Raw genomic sequence first — 17,573 nt, 5'->3', positions numbered from 1 at the left:
CACCTGCCCTGGGGCCCTGTGAGCCAGCCCACGACTGGGCCTTGGGGCCTAGAGACCCTGACTTTCCCTCTCTTGCCCCTCCCTCCTCAGTTGTGGCCATGCTTGGGATGCTGTCACCCTCCAGCCGGGGAGCTCTCATGACCACGGCCTGCTTCCTCTTCATGTTCATGGGGTACGTGTGCATGAGTGGGGTCCCAGGGCTGGCGCAGACTGCCTGCACTGCAGCTAACAGGTCCCCTTGGTGTGGATCCCTTCCATTTCCCCACAGGGTGTTTGGTGGATTTTCCGCCGGCCGTCTGTACCGCACTCTAAAAGGCCATCGGTGGAAGAAAGGAGCCTTCTGTGTAAGTGTCCGAACCCTCCTCCCCATGTTCTTGCGAGGCCAAGAAGCTTCCTCCTGGGCTCCTCGAGAGCAGCATAAGCAGGCTCTGGTGGGGGTTTAGGGCCAGGTGCTGGGCAGCGGCCTGATGGGTGGGAGGAGCACACCCAAGGGCCAGGAGAGCTGGGCTCTCACCCCTGGGTGCTTACCTCTGAGGCCTTAGTAGCCGCATCCATGAAAAGAGGGAATTGAACTTAGATGATTTTTAGCCTACATTGTCCCATGGCTCAAGCACAAGAAGAAATAGGGGATTCAGAATAACAGGATTTAGACACCATCCCACGTGTCAAAGTTTAAGGTCAAAACCTGATCAGCAGGGCAGCTGTGAGAACACCCTACCCAGCAGAGTAAGGAGAGAATTACCTGCCAGGGGCGGGAGAAGCCAGGCCCCACGTCACTGTCAGCCTGTTTTCCAGACTTTGGGGCCTCTGTTCCTCTTCAATAAGGTCAGCTTCTGGTGTTCACTGTCCTCCTGGTGGTGAGGAGAGCTGTGACAGTGGTTGTTCTGGAAAGATCAAAAAGAGTTTCCTAAATTCTTGACGCATCAGGTGTTTTTCTCAGGCTACTGTGTGCTCAGACCCAGGGATCTTCAGAGCTGTAAAACCCAGCCCTCTCCTCACCTGGTGAGACTTCCCTGATGAGGTCTCCCGCCAGATACCCTCCAAGTCTCCCTGTACTGGTGCCACGGCAAACCCCGTCTCTCTGCCCCAAACCTGCTCCCTGCATCCAGTGGCACCATCATCCACCCGGGCCCCCAAGGCAGTCACCTGGGTGGCTCCCTTTCTTCCTCCTACTCACTAGCGCCCCCGCCTCCTCTCATACATCAAGTGTGGATGGTTCTCCTGCCAGATAGTCCACGAATTCCTTCCCATCTCCATCCCCAGGACTCCTGCCCAGGTTCAGGCATCTTTCCCTCCTGCCTGGGCCCTTGGCCGTCCTAGGCCTCCTCAGTTTCCCTGCAAGATTCTGACCCTTCCCTGGTGTGGAGCTCTGCCTCGCTCCACAGGCGGGCCTCTGCTGCAGCCACAGCCGTGCAGGTGTACAACTGCTCTTCTCTCCTCCAGCCTCTGCGTGGGCAGCTAAGTCTTAGGTCCGGGGTCACTCTTCCTCCCCCACCGATTCTAACTTCAGGGTCCTCCTTGGCACCCCAGAGGGGCCTGGGCAGAGCCTTGTGCCTATGAGTGCCACTTATGTTGTTCTCCATTTATGGGTCTGAACATTTTTCCTGTTCTTCCTGGTATCTAGCACAGTGCTCAGTCCATACATTTCAGCCAGGAGGACAGACGAGGAGTTCTCTGCTACACAGCAGAGTAAAGTAGGAACACACAGGAAGGGGGGAAATGACATTTGAGCTGGGCCTCGGAGAGGAGGGTTTCAACTGGATGGAAGCAGCCAGCAAGGAGGCCTCAGTTTCTGGAATCTCCGGGATCCCAGTCCTGGCTCCGTTATTTCCTTGGTTGGTAACCTTGACCAGCCCTCTGAGCCTCGGTTTCCCCATCTCTCCAGTGGGGACTGGTTGCACCTAAGTCTCAGGTCGTTGTGTGGTTGGAAGGAGACTGTATACAGAAGGCCACTGGTTCAGCACTGGCACTCAGACGGCAGATCCCTGAGATGCTGATGACTCTACCTCATGAAGGCCCGGGGTCAGGGACGTGGAGAGCAGTGGCCAGTTAGTGGGTGTGGGAGGCTACAGGCTAAAGGTAAATAAAACTGGCCGTGAAGCTGAGCACCAGATTGCAGGGAGCCTCAGGCCTCACGGGCAGACCCTCTTGGGTGCTCCGGCAGCCGCAGTAGTAAAGGAGGCTCCACTGTAGATCTAGGGCTTTGGTTCCCAGTGCCTGAGCCCCAGCCCCAGAAGTCTTGACTGGATAGAATACACCGCAGGGCGTCAGGAGCAGGGCCTCTGGAGTCAGACTGCCTGGGTTTGAATCTCTGCTCCCCCCTTAACTGACTGTGTGAAGTTGGGGTGTGGGGTATTTAACGTTACTGGGCCTCTGTCCTCTTCTTGAAAAGGGGTAGTGACAGTGCTTCCCATCTAGGCCTGTAGTGAGGATTGGGTGAGATGATTGATTCATGTGGAGGCGAGCACCCACCGCCCCTAAGACTCAGTTAAAGCTTACCCACCACTCTGGACAGTTTGGGTTGAGGCCCAGACCTACGTGTTTAGTAAAACTTTTATTTGATCATTCCTATTCAACAAATGCTTATTGAACACTACTGTGCTCTGAGTGCTGGGAACACATCAGTGAGCAGGACCTGATCCTCCCAAGAGCTTATGTCTGTGGGGGTAACAACAGCACATGATTACGAACACGGATGAGGGCGAGGACGGTGCGGTTCAGGGATCCAAAAGGACAGAGAGCAGGAGGCTTGCCTAGTCTGGGGGTCAGGGAATGCTTTCTGGAAGGGTTTATCCTTGAGCTGAGTCCTACAGGACAGGGAGGGCTTGAGAACCTCTAGTCGGGGAGCCCTGATGGGGCAGGTGGGAGCTCTCCCTAGATACAGCTCCCCAGCCTGGTCTCTCTTGCTTCCAGACGGCGACATTGTACCCTGGCGTGGTTTTTGGCATCTGCTTCGTATTGAATTGCTTCATCTGGGGAAAGCACTCATCAGGGGCGGTAAGTGCCCTCCCCAGCAAGGGAGGGCCAGCTGTGCTCAGGCCCATTCCTGCAGGTCACTTCCTGCTGCTTCCTTCCCTTTTCTAAAGCCCCAGAGGGCTGGCCACGTTTTCTCCATCCCTATGCATCCATCTGTCTTGCCCTTCCTGTGGGCTCTTTCAGACAGCTGACCAAAGCTCACTTCTCTAAAGGGAGATTTCCACAGTCCAGGGGCCAACTGGGGAATTTCCCTCATCTCAACCAAGGGAAAGCTGCTTGGTATGACTTGATGAGGTCAGTCTCCCAAAACAACACTCTCCTCCTAGTGTCCCTGCCCCAAGCTCAGCACCAGCCCCATGTGAGGATTGTGGACTCAGCTGGGGGTGGGGAGATGGTCTTGATGGGTTAGCTGCGGGAGAGGTGGGGCAGGTGTTTGCCATCCCGGCCTCAGCGGAGAGAACGGCCTCCCCTCCACTGGCAGGTGCCCACAGAAGGTGCTTGGGTGAGGCTTGCAGTCCGGGCTGCCGGAGGACTGGGTCCTTCCCAGCGGTCCAGGGAGCTGCCCTCAGGAAAGACAGGGTCATGCTCTTCCTCTCACTTCCTCTTTTTTATACCTGTCTCCCTTCTCTCTCTCAACATTTTTCTCCCAGTTACCAGCTGCTCACTATAAACACTCATTGCAGAAATTTTAGAAAGGAAACGTGCCCCCTGCAATGGAAGCGCAGAGTCCTAACCACTGGACTGCCAGGGAATTCCCTGTTTTTGCAGTCTTTTAACCTCTTTTTAGATATATTTAAAATGGAATAATGTAATCGTAAAATTATAAACTAATAGCAAACATTTTTATAGTGCTTACTTTGGAATAAGTATTGTTCTGAACACTTTACAAAGATTAATTCATTTCTTCCATTTTGTGTGAGTTGTAAAAACCTCAGACTGTGCAGAGGGGAATTTTAAAAAAAATGAAAAATTAATTCCAAAGCCCCATACTCCATCTGAGGAAGTGCTGTTAACTTTTTGGTGTAGGCCTCTCCAGGCATGTATGCATGTATTGCAAGTATTGGGGTGTTTTTATTAAAATGGAGTTCTCTACATACAGTTTTATATGCTGCTTTTTTCACTTCGTGGTATATTGTGGTGTTTTCATTGAGCGAAATTGGGAACGCACTATTTGTGCACTTCCGTATTTTCCCCTTCGTTTTCACTTAACAGACCACACGTAATTTCTCTTCATTCCGGCCCTTCCTCTCCCCTTCATACTGTCAGCCCCTCCTTCCTTGTTCTTTCCCCACGTCCTCCCTGGTGACAAGCTCCTGTAGGATGCGTGGTTCCTTCACTTCATGGCTCAACTGGCCCTCCATCTGCCCTCTGCTTTTCCCAGGGCTGGGATCAGCCCCAGGACAGTCTGGCCAGGAGCCCTGTGTGGGGGCGTGTCTGCAGGAGCTTCCCCACCATGGTGGTCCTGCTGTGCCCTTCCTGCCCTGGGACCCAGAAGGTCCCCCCTCCCCCTGCACGACCCCAGCCTGGGCTTCAGGGCTTGTGGAGCCTCACGGTGCTGTGCCCACAGGTGCCCTTCCCCACCATGGTGGCCCTGCTATGCATGTGGTTCGGAATCTCCCTGCCCCTTGTCTACCTGGGTTACTACTTCGGCTTCCGCAAGCAGCCATATGACAACCCTGTGCGCACCAACCAGATTCCCCGGCAGATCCCTGAGCAGCGGTGGTACATGAACCGATTCGTGGGGTGAGTCTCCGGCAAGGGCCGGGCGGGGGCTTCTGGAGTAGGCAAGGCCAACGTTCCCCTGAGCCATCTCCTTGGAAAGACATGGACAGGGGTACCCTCCCCCTGTGGGGACTATGACAGGTGCTCCTGCAGCCCCGGCTGGCTCTAGTAGACTTCCTGAAAGCTTAGCTTCACTCCAAGATAGAGAGGACCAAGTTGTAGCCAGACTCGGTGTTGGCCAGGGAAGGGGTGGAGTGGAAAGGTGCGGGGTGACAGGTAAAGACTACCTTGGACCTTGGGCAAGTCGCACCACCTCTCTGTACTCCAGTTTTCCCATCTATAAAATAGGGAGAATGATGCCCACCTCTTGAGAGGCTATAATGGTACAAAAGCATGCCGAAAGATTTAGACCCACCAGACAGTGGAAGCATTCTCACTCTTGCTGGCTCAGGAGGGAGCCCGAAGCTTCCAGTGGCCCAGGTCTCCCAGCAGTGTTAACCCTCCCGTTCTCTGCAGCATTCTCATGGCTGGGATCCTGCCCTTTGGCGCCATGTTCATCGAGCTTTTCTTCATCTTCAGTGTGAGTACTGCTACTTGCTCCCCACCCCTCACCTTCACCCGCACTAGCCTAGTCCCTACCCCTCCACTTAGGTGCTCTGCCTCTTACCGCCTGTGACATTTCAGACAGACCTTTTAGCCTCTCAGAGCCCCCATTCTTTGCCCTAAAATAGGGTAACAGTCCTGCCTCTCGGGACAGCTTGGAAGGGTACGTGAGATGTGCCACATGTATGGGGTCTGGTGTGGGAAGGGCTCAGTAAACAGAAGCTGCTTTGGCTGCTTTAGCAGTATTGCAGTCAGTCACCACCATTATTAGTATCATTGTTGCGTCTGCTTTGACTTCTGGGTCCCTACGTGTCTTTACCTAAGTTACTCAAAACTCCTAGGAAAGTGGGGGGATGATGCCTAATTCCCAGGATCATCATGAGGCTGGAACGTGATAACGTCTATAAAAGGCACAGCGCCTGGCATTCAGGAAATGCTTGTTAACTTGTAGCTGCTGTTGTAATGATGATTACTCCTCTCCCAGGCATGCCAAGATGAAAGTTGGCAGAACAGTTCTTCAGAGCCATCTAAGTCCAGCTGACCCAGCTCAGCGCCTAGCATGGAGGGAGGGTCTTGCAATAAGTCAGTGCTGGACAAGCATCCACTCCTCTGGAGTGGCCCAGCCTGTCCCTACTGAGACCCCCTCGCCCACCCAGCCCTGCCTAGGACGGGTTGGCTGCCTGGGCAGGGAGTCTACATCTGTTCTGTTTGTGTGACACTGGGCCAATCACCAGCCTCTCTGAACCGTGACGTCTTTCACTGTAAAATGCCATGCTTTCATAGGCTGACACGTGGTGGTGTACGTAAAGCACGTAACACTATGCCTGGCACGTGGTGAGCTGCCCCAGGTCGTGGCGGCTGCCGTGTAATTTTGATTGGGGTGGGATTCATTATTTTCCGCAAGCTGCTGAGTTCAGGCGGGGGCCACCCATCTCAGGATCAGCCATGCCCCAGCCCCTCCCTAGGAACCTTTTGCTCCAGGGAGGAGAGACCAGTCAGCCACGAGCCAGGCTCGCAGGCCCCAGTGGTGTCATGATGGTGTCTCCAATCCTGCCAGTCCTGACTAAGGGATGGAGTTCCCGAGCACAAGCAGGGAATGCCAGGGGAGTGGGGGCAGGCTACCTGAAGGCCGGCTGCGGTATATCCACAGGCAATCTGGGAGAATCAGTTCTATTACCTTTTCGGCTTCCTGTTCCTCGTCTTCATCATCCTGGTGGTGTCCTGTTCGCAAATCAGCATCGTCATGGTATACTTCCAGCTGTGTGCAGAGGTGAGGGGAATTGGGCCAGCAGTTTGGGGTGGGGGCAGCTGGGTCCAGTATTGAATTGGATCAGTGAGGCTGTCTGGGTTTCTCCTGTGGTCCTGCCTCTTCTGGCCATGAGGTCTTGGGCATGTACATCACTTCCCCTTGCAGAGCCTCCATTTGTTCAGCTGTAGACTAGAGTTAATGATCCCTACCTCACTGCATAGTCTTGCAGGGAAGTCACCACGACCTAACGACAGTAGACTCGTCAGTACTGAGTCCACTCCAGTAGTGGTTTCTTCAACAGCTGATGCAGTTTGGGTGACCTGCCCTCCATGTGGGGACTAGCTCTTGATGGGCAAAACAAGGGCTCTGGGACAGACAGCCTGAGCTGAAACGCTGGCTCCTCTGTTAGTAGCTCTGGATCTCGGGCAGTCGTTTAACCTCCGTGTGCCTTCCGGGCCTAGCTCACAGGGCTGCTGCGAAGACTCAATGAGCTGATTCACATAGAGCACTTAGAACAATATGTGGCACGTGGTGAGCGTTTCCTCAAGAAATGCTAATGTTGTTAATAATGTTCTTTTGTTGTTGCTGATTTTTTTAAATTGAGATATAATTTATAAACAGTAAAGTTCACCCTTTTTAATCTACAGTTCTGTAAGTTTTTAGAGATGCCTACAGTTGTGTAACCACCATCACAGTCACGGTATAAAAAGCTTCGCATCACCCCAAATATTACAGTTCTTACCCAGGGTCTTTAGTTCCTCAGGCAGCTCTGAAACTTGGGGAAGAGGTTCTGCCTGGAGACAGCTATGACCCTTCTCTGTTTCCTCCTCAGGATTACCGCTGGTGGTGGAGGAATTTCCTAGTCTCCGGGGGATCTGCATTCTATGTCCTGGTCTATGCCATCTTTTATTTTGTTAACAAGGTACCACCCTGCATGAGGGAGCCCCCTAGCCCTTTCAGGGCAGGATTGTGGCGGGGAGGGTGCTGGGGAAAAACCCCAAGTGTCTAAGTCTTACTTTTCTGCCAAGAATGAGGAGGACCAAAGTCATCCTAGAACTGTTACTGCTCTTAGAACATAATCTTTTTAGGAAAGAGAGTATGTTTGGGTGACAAAAGCCTTCAGGATAAATGACAATGAGAATGTTGTATGCAAAACCTGTGAGATACAACCAAAGCAGAACTTAAAGGGAGTATATCACCTTACAGTGCTTTTAAGAGGAAATAAGAGAGACTAATACAGTGTTCACCTCAAGATGACAGAAAAAAAAAAAAAAAGAACAGTAACTTGAAAGAATGAAGGTAAATGAGAAGAGTTAATAAAGGTAAAAGCAGAAACTGCTGAAGTAGGCTTTAGCGCCCAGAGTTAGGAACTCGGCTATACTCACAGAGCTCACCGTCCCCAAAGAGTGACGTAAGAGTAAGAATACAAACAGATCCCCACAGCAGGCTTATTAGATTTGTGTGTAACACAAACCAGATGGGCCATTGGGAGGAGTCTGGGGTCGCTCTGGCGGACCCCATGTTACCTCTGGAGCTTACGCTGAAGACAGTTTTACCCGCTGTACTTTGGGTATCCAGGACCCCAAACCGAGAAGTCCTCTGCTTATAACCAGGGTGTATTCCCACACTAGAGGCATAGGTCAGCTGGGTGAAGCTTGGAATTCCCTTTCCCAAAAACGTCAGGTTGGAAAGGACTGTCCAGATATTTGAGTGCGGTGCCGCACCCCTGCTTCCAGTTTGCAGACTGCCCTCTTCTCCAGCGATCCCAACAAGTGATCATCTAGCCCATGGGCCAGCAGGCCTGCTTCTGTAAACAAAGTTTTATTGGCACACAGCCACGCTTGTTCATTTACATATGGTCAAGGCTGTTTTTACACTACAATGGCAGAGTGGAGTAGTTTTGACAGAGGCCACGTGGCCTAAACTATTTATAATCTGGTCCTTTAAGAAAAAGCTCGCTGACCTCTGCCCTGGCACATCCAGCAACAGAAGACACTCCCTCCTGATGCTCCCATTCTCTTCGGATGGCTCCTGTCATTATCAAGGCCTTCCTTAAGTCACACTGAAATCTGCCTCCCTGTAAATTCCATCTTCAGACCACAGTCTTGTTCCTGGAATCCTGCAGAACAAATCTAATTTCCCTTCTCTACAGCCCTTATTAATCAGAACTATTTTGAATGGAAAGTGACCAAAACCAGTCCCAACTGGCTTAAGCAAAAAAGAGAATGTTTTGGCTGATGTAAGTTTAATAAGAAGTTGGAGTTCTAGCTTCAGGCTTGGTTAGATCCAGCAGCTCAGATGGTATCAGGGCTCTGTGTTTATTCCTCAGCTCTGTGTGTGTTTTCTTGGCTTCAGTCTGTAGGCAGGATCTTTCCACAAATAGAAGGATGACCAATAGCAGCCCTAGAGTCTCCTTTTCTCAGCTTTGCAGCTCTAGAACTAAAAGAACATCTTTCTTCTATCATTATGTTATAAACCCCAGGGAAGACACTCATTGGCCCAGGCTACATGCCATCCCTCACTGTTCTTCATGTCCAGTAGGATGGCATACTCTGATTGACTAGCTTAGGTTTTGTATTAGGACCGACAGCCCCAATAGGACCACAAAGTAGGGAGTGGGTACCCGAGACACCAGGAAGAAGGAAGACAGGAGCCAGTGTTGGGCAAGCAAAACCTGCTACCATAGCCGCCTACACAAGGGTCACATTTCAGCCTCCTGCCCTTCCTGCCTGTGGCCCAGCCTTTCTCCTCTGCTCTAAAAACCTCCTCCAGCCCCAGAGCCCTGTCTGTAAAATGGTGGCCTTGGCCTGTCTGAACTCTAAGGAACTTTCCAGCGCTGCCTTTTTGCCTCATCCCTTTCCTGGTTTTACCACTGGATTTACCACTGCCCTGTTTCCCCCCTCACCTTCACCCCATCTTCAGCCGTAAGAAAGCTCATAAAAGGAGACATAGGCAGTTGAGCTGGAAAACATGGCCTTCACCCCTAGTTTGAGGACATTTGACTTCAGGGAGACGGTCTCAAACAGTGACCCTTATTGTTTTCTTCTGGGCTCCTGGCATTTTGTGGCCATTTGTCTTCCCATGAGCCCTAGAACAGGCCCCACTCAGGCCCTGGTGGGCTGGGCAGGTCTTGATACCAAGGTCCTAGATTAGTTCCACTTGGCCCAGCAAACCCCACCACACCCCAGATTCCCTAGCATCCCTGCCCAGGCCTCAGAACTCTGCAAAGGAGTTCAAATGCTGCAAGATAAAAATCCCCATGAGAGAGTAACGAAAGTGACAGAGCGCACTCAGATGGAGAGGACTGTAGGCTGAGACAGGCTCATGGTGGCTCTCTGTTCCTAAAGCCAGGAGCCCTGGACGCCTCTCTCCTGCCCCCACTTCCTGTGCTCCAGCATCCAGGAGTCTCACTGTACTGTTCTGGGGACTGTGGCGAGTGAGGAAGTGACAGCTATGGCCATTGCTGCCTTTGTCATTCTGGCACTGGCCCCTGAGGTCAGCCCCACCTCCCAGCGAGCTCCCAGGCCCTTCCCCAGGAAGACTCCCACTCCCTACTACCCCCGCAGGAAATGTCCTGAGTCAATGGATTTGGGCCTTAGGCTCTTAGCCCTCTAGCCCCAGGTTCAAATCCCAGCTCCTTCTGTTTCCCGGCTGTGTAACTGTGCCCCATCTGTAAAGTGGGTTAATAACCTACCATGGTGGTGGTGAGCATCCAAGGCGGTGCACGGGCCCTGGTACTGCTGAAGGTCCACCGTGACTGTGAGACCCACCTGCCCCTCGCTGCCCACCTGGGGCAGGCCCCTTCCCCTTGCCAGTCTTCAGCTTCACCACGAGATCAGTGAGAAGGTAGGGGGACACCCAGTTGGCCACGGCAGCCTGGCACTAAGCGTGTCCCCTCTCTTCTCTCCCCTGCTCATGCCCCAGCTGGACATCGTCGAGTTCATTCCCTCGCTCCTCTACTTTGGCTACACGGCCCTCATGGTCCTGTCCTTCTGGCTTCTCACGGGCACCATCGGCTTCTATGCAGCCTACATGTTTGTCCGCAAGATCTACGCTGCTGTGAAGATAGACTGATGGGGGTGGACCGTGGCCTGGCCCACTCCATCCACGGACAGGAAGCCACCCCGCGTGGGGAACTGCAGGCACGTAAAATAAAATAACTCCTGCTCGTTTGGAATGTAACTCCTGGCACAGTGTTCCTGGATCCTGGGGCTGCATAGGGGGCGGGAGGGCCTATAGATAAATCTTGCATTTTTCTTCATCATCTTATTCCAGTTCTGTTGGGGATGAGTTTTTTGTGGGTTGTTTTTCTTCAGTGCTAAGATCCCTCCAGCAGGAACTCTCAGACCTGTTTATTCAGGTTTATTTTTGGTTTGGAGTTTTTTCCTTAGTTTTTTTAACAAATGGATCCAGGATGGATAAACCCATCAAGACACTGGGTTCTGGTCACTGTCTCCACCTCAGTTCCTCAGGGCTGTTGGCCACCCCACGACTAACTGGAAGAGGAAACGCCGGGCCTGCCAGGCTCCAGCGAGATTTCGGAGCCTCTTGCTGCCCGTCCTCGCCATTGATGCCGCGACAAAGCACAGCTCAGCCCGGACACGCATCCTCAGTGCCAACCAGCCTCTTCCAGCCCCTTTTCCTCCCTCTTCTCTCCTCCCCAGCCTCCTCCCAGGGCTGCTCGAGGTGGGGCTTCCCGCCAGGCCTCCGGTCATCTTGTCACTGGGAGCCCAGGTCTTGGTTGCTACAAGGAAATCCCCTGGAAGTACTGGGCACCAAATGCCCCAGGACAGCAGGAGTTGCCCCTGCTCAGAGCAGTGAGAGTTTTCTGGACCGGAGGAGAGACTTGCAATGAACTGTCTTCGTGCCAAGAAACCCTGGATCCAGGGCCAAGTGTTTCCAGAGCCAAACCAAGCATCCATGTGTGTGTGTCTGGGCTGAGGGTCCTCACCCCACAGGAGGCTCCTCAGCCCCTCCCTTGTGGGGGTCGCTGCTCTTTGCAGAGTGTGCTAGGGTGGGCCCTCTCCTCCATTTCCAGGGCGGGACAAGGCCTGGAGACCGCAGATCCCCTCCTTTAGGTGGCTGGGAAGAGGCACTCTCCCTGACATCCCCCAGCCTTAGTGCCCATACACAGCTCTTTTAGCCAGACCCCTCCCCTCCACCTCCTGTCCGAGTTCTTGTCTCCTTTGAGGAACACCCAGAACACTGGTTGCGAGAAGGAAGATGGAAAGTAAGTTCTGTCATTCCTTCCCCGAGTCCCAGGAATAGGCAAGAAGCCTAAGAAAGAGGAGCTGACGTGCAGGCCTGGCTCCCCTGTCAGCGCCCACTTCTCCTAACCCACCCCCCGCCCCCGTGCGTGTCACAAGACGTCTGCTCTTAAGCTGCAAGAGACCAAACCCACCCTGGGGTTAGGGTTCAAGTAGCAGCCACTCACCCTGGCTGCAGCCCCTTGAGGAAGACAAAGCTCAGGATGCTGGCTGAGCTAGGAACACACCACCCTCCCCGCCGCCCTCCCCCCGCACTCTCCCAGCAGCCCTCACCAGCTCCACCAGTCAAACCGGTGATCTTCTCAACCTTGCCTCACAGCGACTCCGCAGTGCCAAGCGGCGTCCACCAAGAATCAGGTTGGAGGAAAGGGAACCCAAGCAGTAGAGTATGATAATGGAGTCTTCTTCATTCGAATCTTGGATTTTTTCCCTAAGAGATTCTCTTTTTGGGGGGAGTGGGGAAACGGACTCCTCATAAAGGGTTCAAACAGCATCGATTTTTCTGACTTTTTAAATCATCATCATCATTATTTTTAATTAAAAGACGCCTGTATGCCTTTTTTTGGTCCAATTGTAAATAAATATGTCATTGTCCTGTTGTCATGTCTCTTGAATCTCTTCAAGGGTCTGAGGTGAGACAAATTCCCCAAATGTGTTGAGCTGAGTGGTTTCCCTCAAAGCTCGGTCTCATGTCAAGGCTTTCTAGGGCCCAGGCCACTGCTCTTCCCCTGCCTGGTGCTTGTTCATAGCCTCTGCCATCTGCTTAGCCCCTTGATACTGAATCACTAAGCATGCCCCTCTGGTCCCACAAGTAGGAGATGGTAATCATGTGTGAGCTTTGGTAGCAGTGAGACCTGGTTTTTAAATGATTTCCAGCTCCAGTATTTTGCTGCTAACTCACTTCACCTCTCTGTCATGTAAGACACCTTCAGCTGCAGGCAGTGGAAATGGGTCACACAGCCTAAAGCCCCAAGGAGGATTGACTAGCTCATAAGTCAGCAAGGAAAGGAGTGGTTTGGCTTCAGGTCTGGGTAGATCCAGGGGCACAAAGGATAGCCTTAAGATTCTCCCTGTCTCCACTGTGCTTTTCTCTGTATCGTTTGTCCCATTGTCAACAGTCTTCTTTCCTGTGGGGGAGGCAGGGAGAGCATGGCACAGATCACTCTAGGCTTACATTAGCCAGTTTAGAAAGCCCAGAAGAAAAAGAAAGACATCTTATGTCATACACTCAATATTGATAAATCCTAGGAAAGGTCTCTGATGGGCCCGGCTTGGGTTACTGTTCATACATCTTGGACCAATCACTACATCCTGGGTGATAGAGTCCTATTACAGGCTGCATACCCCAAGTGTACTGGATACTGTGAATTTCAGCCCACCAGAGTCACGTGGAATGGGTGATGAGTAAAGAACAGTTAACCACAGTAGGGTATGCACAGCAAACAAAAACAACATGTGCCTGTTAGACCCACCCACTCCAGTGCCAAACCTCAGTGAGAAAGGTGCTGGTTGCCATTCATGGGATACTTCCTGTGTTCCAGACACTGTTACAAACACTTTCCATGTGTTAGGCCATTTAATCTTGAATATGATCCTCTGAAGCATGTTCCGTTATTTAATTTAAAAATTTAATTTCCGTTATTTAATTTTGAAAGAGTCCAGTGATCAATTCATTCTTTCCTCCCTTTTACGGAGGAGGTAACAGGCACCAGTAGTTCAGGTAGCCTGCTGGGGGGGGTCCCATGGCAAGTGAGTGCTGGAGTAGTACTCAACTGAAGCAGCCAGACTCCAAGGCCTGGTCTTCCAACCACTACTATAGCTGCTTTTTTAAAAGAATGTGTATTAAAAAAAAAAAAAGTGTATTTATGTTTATATTTTTAATATAAATAAATTATATTGATAGAAATTATAATTGATAGAAACTACACCATTTGATATGTTCTGTTGTATGTGTGTGTGTGTGTGTGTGTACAATTTATTTATTTTATGGCTGTGCCGTGTAGCATGTGGAATCTTGGTTCCCCAACCAGAGGTCAAACCCGCAACCCCTGCAGTGGAAGTGTGGAGTCTTAACCGCTGGACCACCAGGGAAGTCCCATGTTTTGACATATTTATATATCATGAAACCATCACCACAATCAAGATAGTGAACATATTCATTGACCCAAGTTTCTTCATGTCCTTTGTAATCCTGGCCTCCAGCCTCTCACCATTCCTGTTTTCTGTCACTACAGATTAGTTTACCTTTCCTAGGGCTTTATATAAATGAAATCATATGTATGCTTTTTTTGTCTTTTCTCATTCAGCGCAACTATTTTGAGATAAATCCACATTGTTATGTATATCAGTAGTTCATTCCTCTATATTTCAGAGTATATGAAATCCCATTGTATGGCTATACCATAATTTGTTTATCTGCTTATCGGCAGACAATTTGTGTCTCAAGTTTTTGTCTATCACAAAGAAAATTGCTGTGGGCTTCCCTGGTGGCGCAGTGGTTGAGAGTCCGCCTGCCGATGCAGGGGACACGGGTTCGTGCCCCGGTCCGGGAAGATCCCACATGCCGCGGAGCGGCTGGGCCCGTGAGCCATGGCCGCTGAGCCTGCGCGTCCGGAGCCTGTGCTCCGCAACGGGAGAGGCCACAACAGGGAGAGGCCCGCGTAACGCAAAAAAAAAAAAAAAAATTGCTGTGAATAGGTGAAGAAGCAGTGAAATGGCTGGATCATATGATAGTGGGAACGTTTAAGCTAAACTGCCAAGCTGTTTTCCCAGGTGGTTGTATCCATAAGTTCGCATTCCCATCAGCAGTATATAAGAGTTCCAGCTGCTCCACGTTCTGACACTTCCTGTGGTTAATCTTTTTAATTTCAGCCATTCTAACAGGTGCAAAATAAGGTCTCACTGTGATTTCAATTTACATATCCCTAGTGACAGCTTTTATTGAGCATCTTTTCATGTGCTTATCTGTCATCCATATATCTTCTTTGATGAAGTGTCTGTTCAAATCCTTTGCCCATTTTTTAATGAGTTGCTTGCTTTTTGAAGTTAAGTTTTGAGAGTTCTTTATGGATTCTGCATACAAGTCCTTTGTCAGATATATGCTTTGCAAAGATTTTCTCCCAGTTTGTGGCTTGTGTTTTCCTTCTCTTAGTAGTGTCTTTTAAAGAGCAGAAATTTTTAATTTTGAAAGAGTCCAATTATCAATTCGTTCTTTCATGGATTGGGGTTAGGGTGTCATATCTAAGACATCTTTGCCTAACTCAAGGTTACAGTGATTTTTCTCCTATGTTTTCTTTAAGAAGTTTCATAGTTTTAGGTTTTGTGTTTAGATCTATGATCCTTTTTGAGGCAATTTTAGTATAGGTGCAACATATGGATCTAAGTTGTTTTTTGGGTTTTTTTTTTTACCATTTCTTGAAAAGCTTATCTTTTTTCTTTGTGTCTTTGACAAAAATCAGTTGCCCACCTGTGTGTGGATTTATTTCTGGAATTTCCATTCTGTTCCATTGTTCTGTCCATTTTTATGCCAATGCCACACTTTTTATTACTGAAGCTTTATAATAATTCTTAGAATCAGGTGTTGTTAGCCCTCCAATTTTGTTCTTTTTCAGCATTTCGAGGCCCTTTGATTTCCATATGAATTTTTAAATCACCTTGTCAATTTCCACAAAAACACCTGCTGTAATTTCTTTTTTAAAAAAATGATTTATTTATTTAGACTGTGCTGGGTCTTAGCTGCAGCTCACAGGATCTTTGTTTAGTTGCAGCATGCAGACTCTTAGCTGCAGCACACATGCAGGATCTAGTTCCCTGACCAGGGATCGAACCCGGACCCCCTGTATTGGGAGCTCGGAGTCTTACCCACTGGACCACCAGGGAAGTCCACACTTGCTGTAATTTCAATTGAGATTCTGTTAAATCTATAGATCAATTTGGGAAGAACTGACATATTAATGTTGAGTCTTCTGACCTGTGAACAACTTATATCTCTCTGTTTAATTTCTCTTAACCATATTTTGCAGTCGTCAATGTATAGGTCGTTCACAGCTTTTTGTCAGATTTATTCCTAAGTACTTCATACTTTTGATGCCATTAAAAATGGTGTTTTTTAATTTCCAAGTTTTTCATTGCTAGCAATAGAAATATAATTGTTTTGTTTTTGTTTTTTTTTGGCTGCACTGGGTCTTTGTTGCTGTGCACGGGTTTCTCTAGTTGCGGCAAGCAGGGACTACTCTTTGTTGTGGTGCGCGGGCTTCTCATTATGGTGGCTTCTCTTGTGGAGCATGGGCTCTAGGCTCGCGGGCTCAGTAGTTGTGCCTCGCGGGCTCTAGAGCGCAGGCTCAGTAGTTGTGTCGCACGGGCTTAGTTGCTCTGCAGCATGTGGGATCTTCCCGGACCAGGGCTCAAACCCGTGTCCCCTGCATTGTCAGGCGGATTCTTAACCACTGTGCCAGCAGGGAAGCCCCACAACTGAGTTTTATATATTGATCTTATATCCTAAAACCTTGCTAAATTCACATATTAGTTCTAGTAGCTGTTTTTTTTGGGGGGGGGGTTGTTTGTTTTGTTTTGTTTTTGTCTTTTGTATATTCCTTCAGAATTCTACATAGATGATCATGTTGTCTTGCACCGGCCACAGCCTCAAATACAGTGGTGAATGGTGTGAGTGGACATCTCTCTTTAATTTGCTCTCTTCTGGTTTCTTAAGGTGGAAGCTGAGGTCATTTATTTGAGGTCTTTTTTTTTTTTCTAAAATAGGTGTTCATAAATTTCTTCCTAAATACTGCTTTAGCAAGATCCCAGAAATACTGATATGTTGTGTGTTCATTGTCATTCAGTCCAAGATACCTTCTAATTTCCATTTGATTACTTGTTTGATTCATGGTTATTTAGAAGTATGTTATTTAGTGTCCAAATATTGGGGGATTTTTTTTCAAGGATATTTCTGTTATTGATTTCTAATTTAATTCTATTGTGGACAGAGACAATAATGGGCAGAGACTTTATATGACTTGAATTCTTTTGAATTTATTGAGACTTGTTTTATGGCCCCAAATATGGTCTGTCTTGGTAAATATTCCATGTACACTTGAAAAGAATGAGTATTCAGCTGTTTTTGAGTGGAGTGTTATATAAATGTCAATTAGGTCAGGTTGGTAGATAGTGTTTTTCAAGTCTATGATGTGCTTGCCTATTTTCTGCCTGCTTGTTTTACCAGTGATTGAGAGAGGAGTATTGAAATCTCTAACTGTAATTGTAGATTTGTATATTTCTCCTTGCAGTTCTGTTTTTGCTATATGTATTTTGAAACTCTGTTAGGTTCATGTTGTTCTTTGGATGAATTTATCCCCAGAAATCTACTTTGGTATTAATACAGCCAATCCCACTTTCTTTTAACTAATATTAGCACAGTATGTCTTTTTTTGCATTCTTTTACTTTTAGCCTATTTGTATTTTTATATTTAAAGTGTGTTTCTTATAGGCAGCATATAGTTTGGTTTTGCTTTTTATCCAGTCTTACAATCTCTGCTTTTTAATTGGAGTGTTTAAATCGTTTACATTTAATATGATCTTTCTTTCTTTCATCTTTTCTTTCTCTTTCTTTCTTGCTCGCTTACTTGCTTGCTGCGTTGGGTCTTTGTTGCTGCACACAGACTTTCTCTAGTTGTGGCAAACAGGGGCTACTCTTTGTTGAGGTGCACGGGCTTCTCATTGCGATGGCTTCTCTTGTTGTGGAACACAGGCTCTAGGTGTGC

General features: G+C 49.1%; 1 protein-coding gene across 1 annotated transcript in view; it reads left to right on the top strand.

Annotated features, from left to right (window-relative positions):
* Positions 1 to 12,420, top strand: part of TM9SF4 (transmembrane 9 superfamily member 4) — a 56,719-nt gene extending 44,299 nt beyond the window's left edge. Inside the window, exons 11-18 of the mRNA XM_027078622.1 lie at positions 91 to 172; positions 269 to 344; positions 2,914 to 2,997; positions 4,544 to 4,719; positions 5,215 to 5,278; positions 6,452 to 6,571; positions 7,383 to 7,472; positions 10,475 to 12,420. Of these exons, the coding sequence (XP_026934423.1) occupies positions 91 to 172; positions 269 to 344; positions 2,914 to 2,997; positions 4,544 to 4,719; positions 5,215 to 5,278; positions 6,452 to 6,571; positions 7,383 to 7,472; positions 10,475 to 10,624 (842 nt within the window). The 3' untranslated portion in view covers positions 10,625 to 12,420. The remainder of the gene's footprint in view (positions 1 to 90; positions 173 to 268; positions 345 to 2,913; positions 2,998 to 4,543; positions 4,720 to 5,214; positions 5,279 to 6,451; positions 6,572 to 7,382; positions 7,473 to 10,474) is intronic.
* The last annotated feature ends 5,153 nt before the right edge of the window (positions 12,421 to 17,573 follow it).

Source organism: Aethalodelphis obliquidens, unplaced genomic scaffold (genome assembly GCF_003676395.1).
Source record: "Aethalodelphis obliquidens isolate GAN/ISIS:26980383/991018 unplaced genomic scaffold, ASM367639v1 scaffold42, whole genome shotgun sequence".
NCBI classification, from domain to species: domain Eukaryota; kingdom Metazoa; phylum Chordata; class Mammalia; order Artiodactyla; family Delphinidae; genus Aethalodelphis; species Aethalodelphis obliquidens.
Note: the sequence above shows the minus strand (reverse complement) of the source record. Positions and strands in the feature narration are given on the sequence as shown.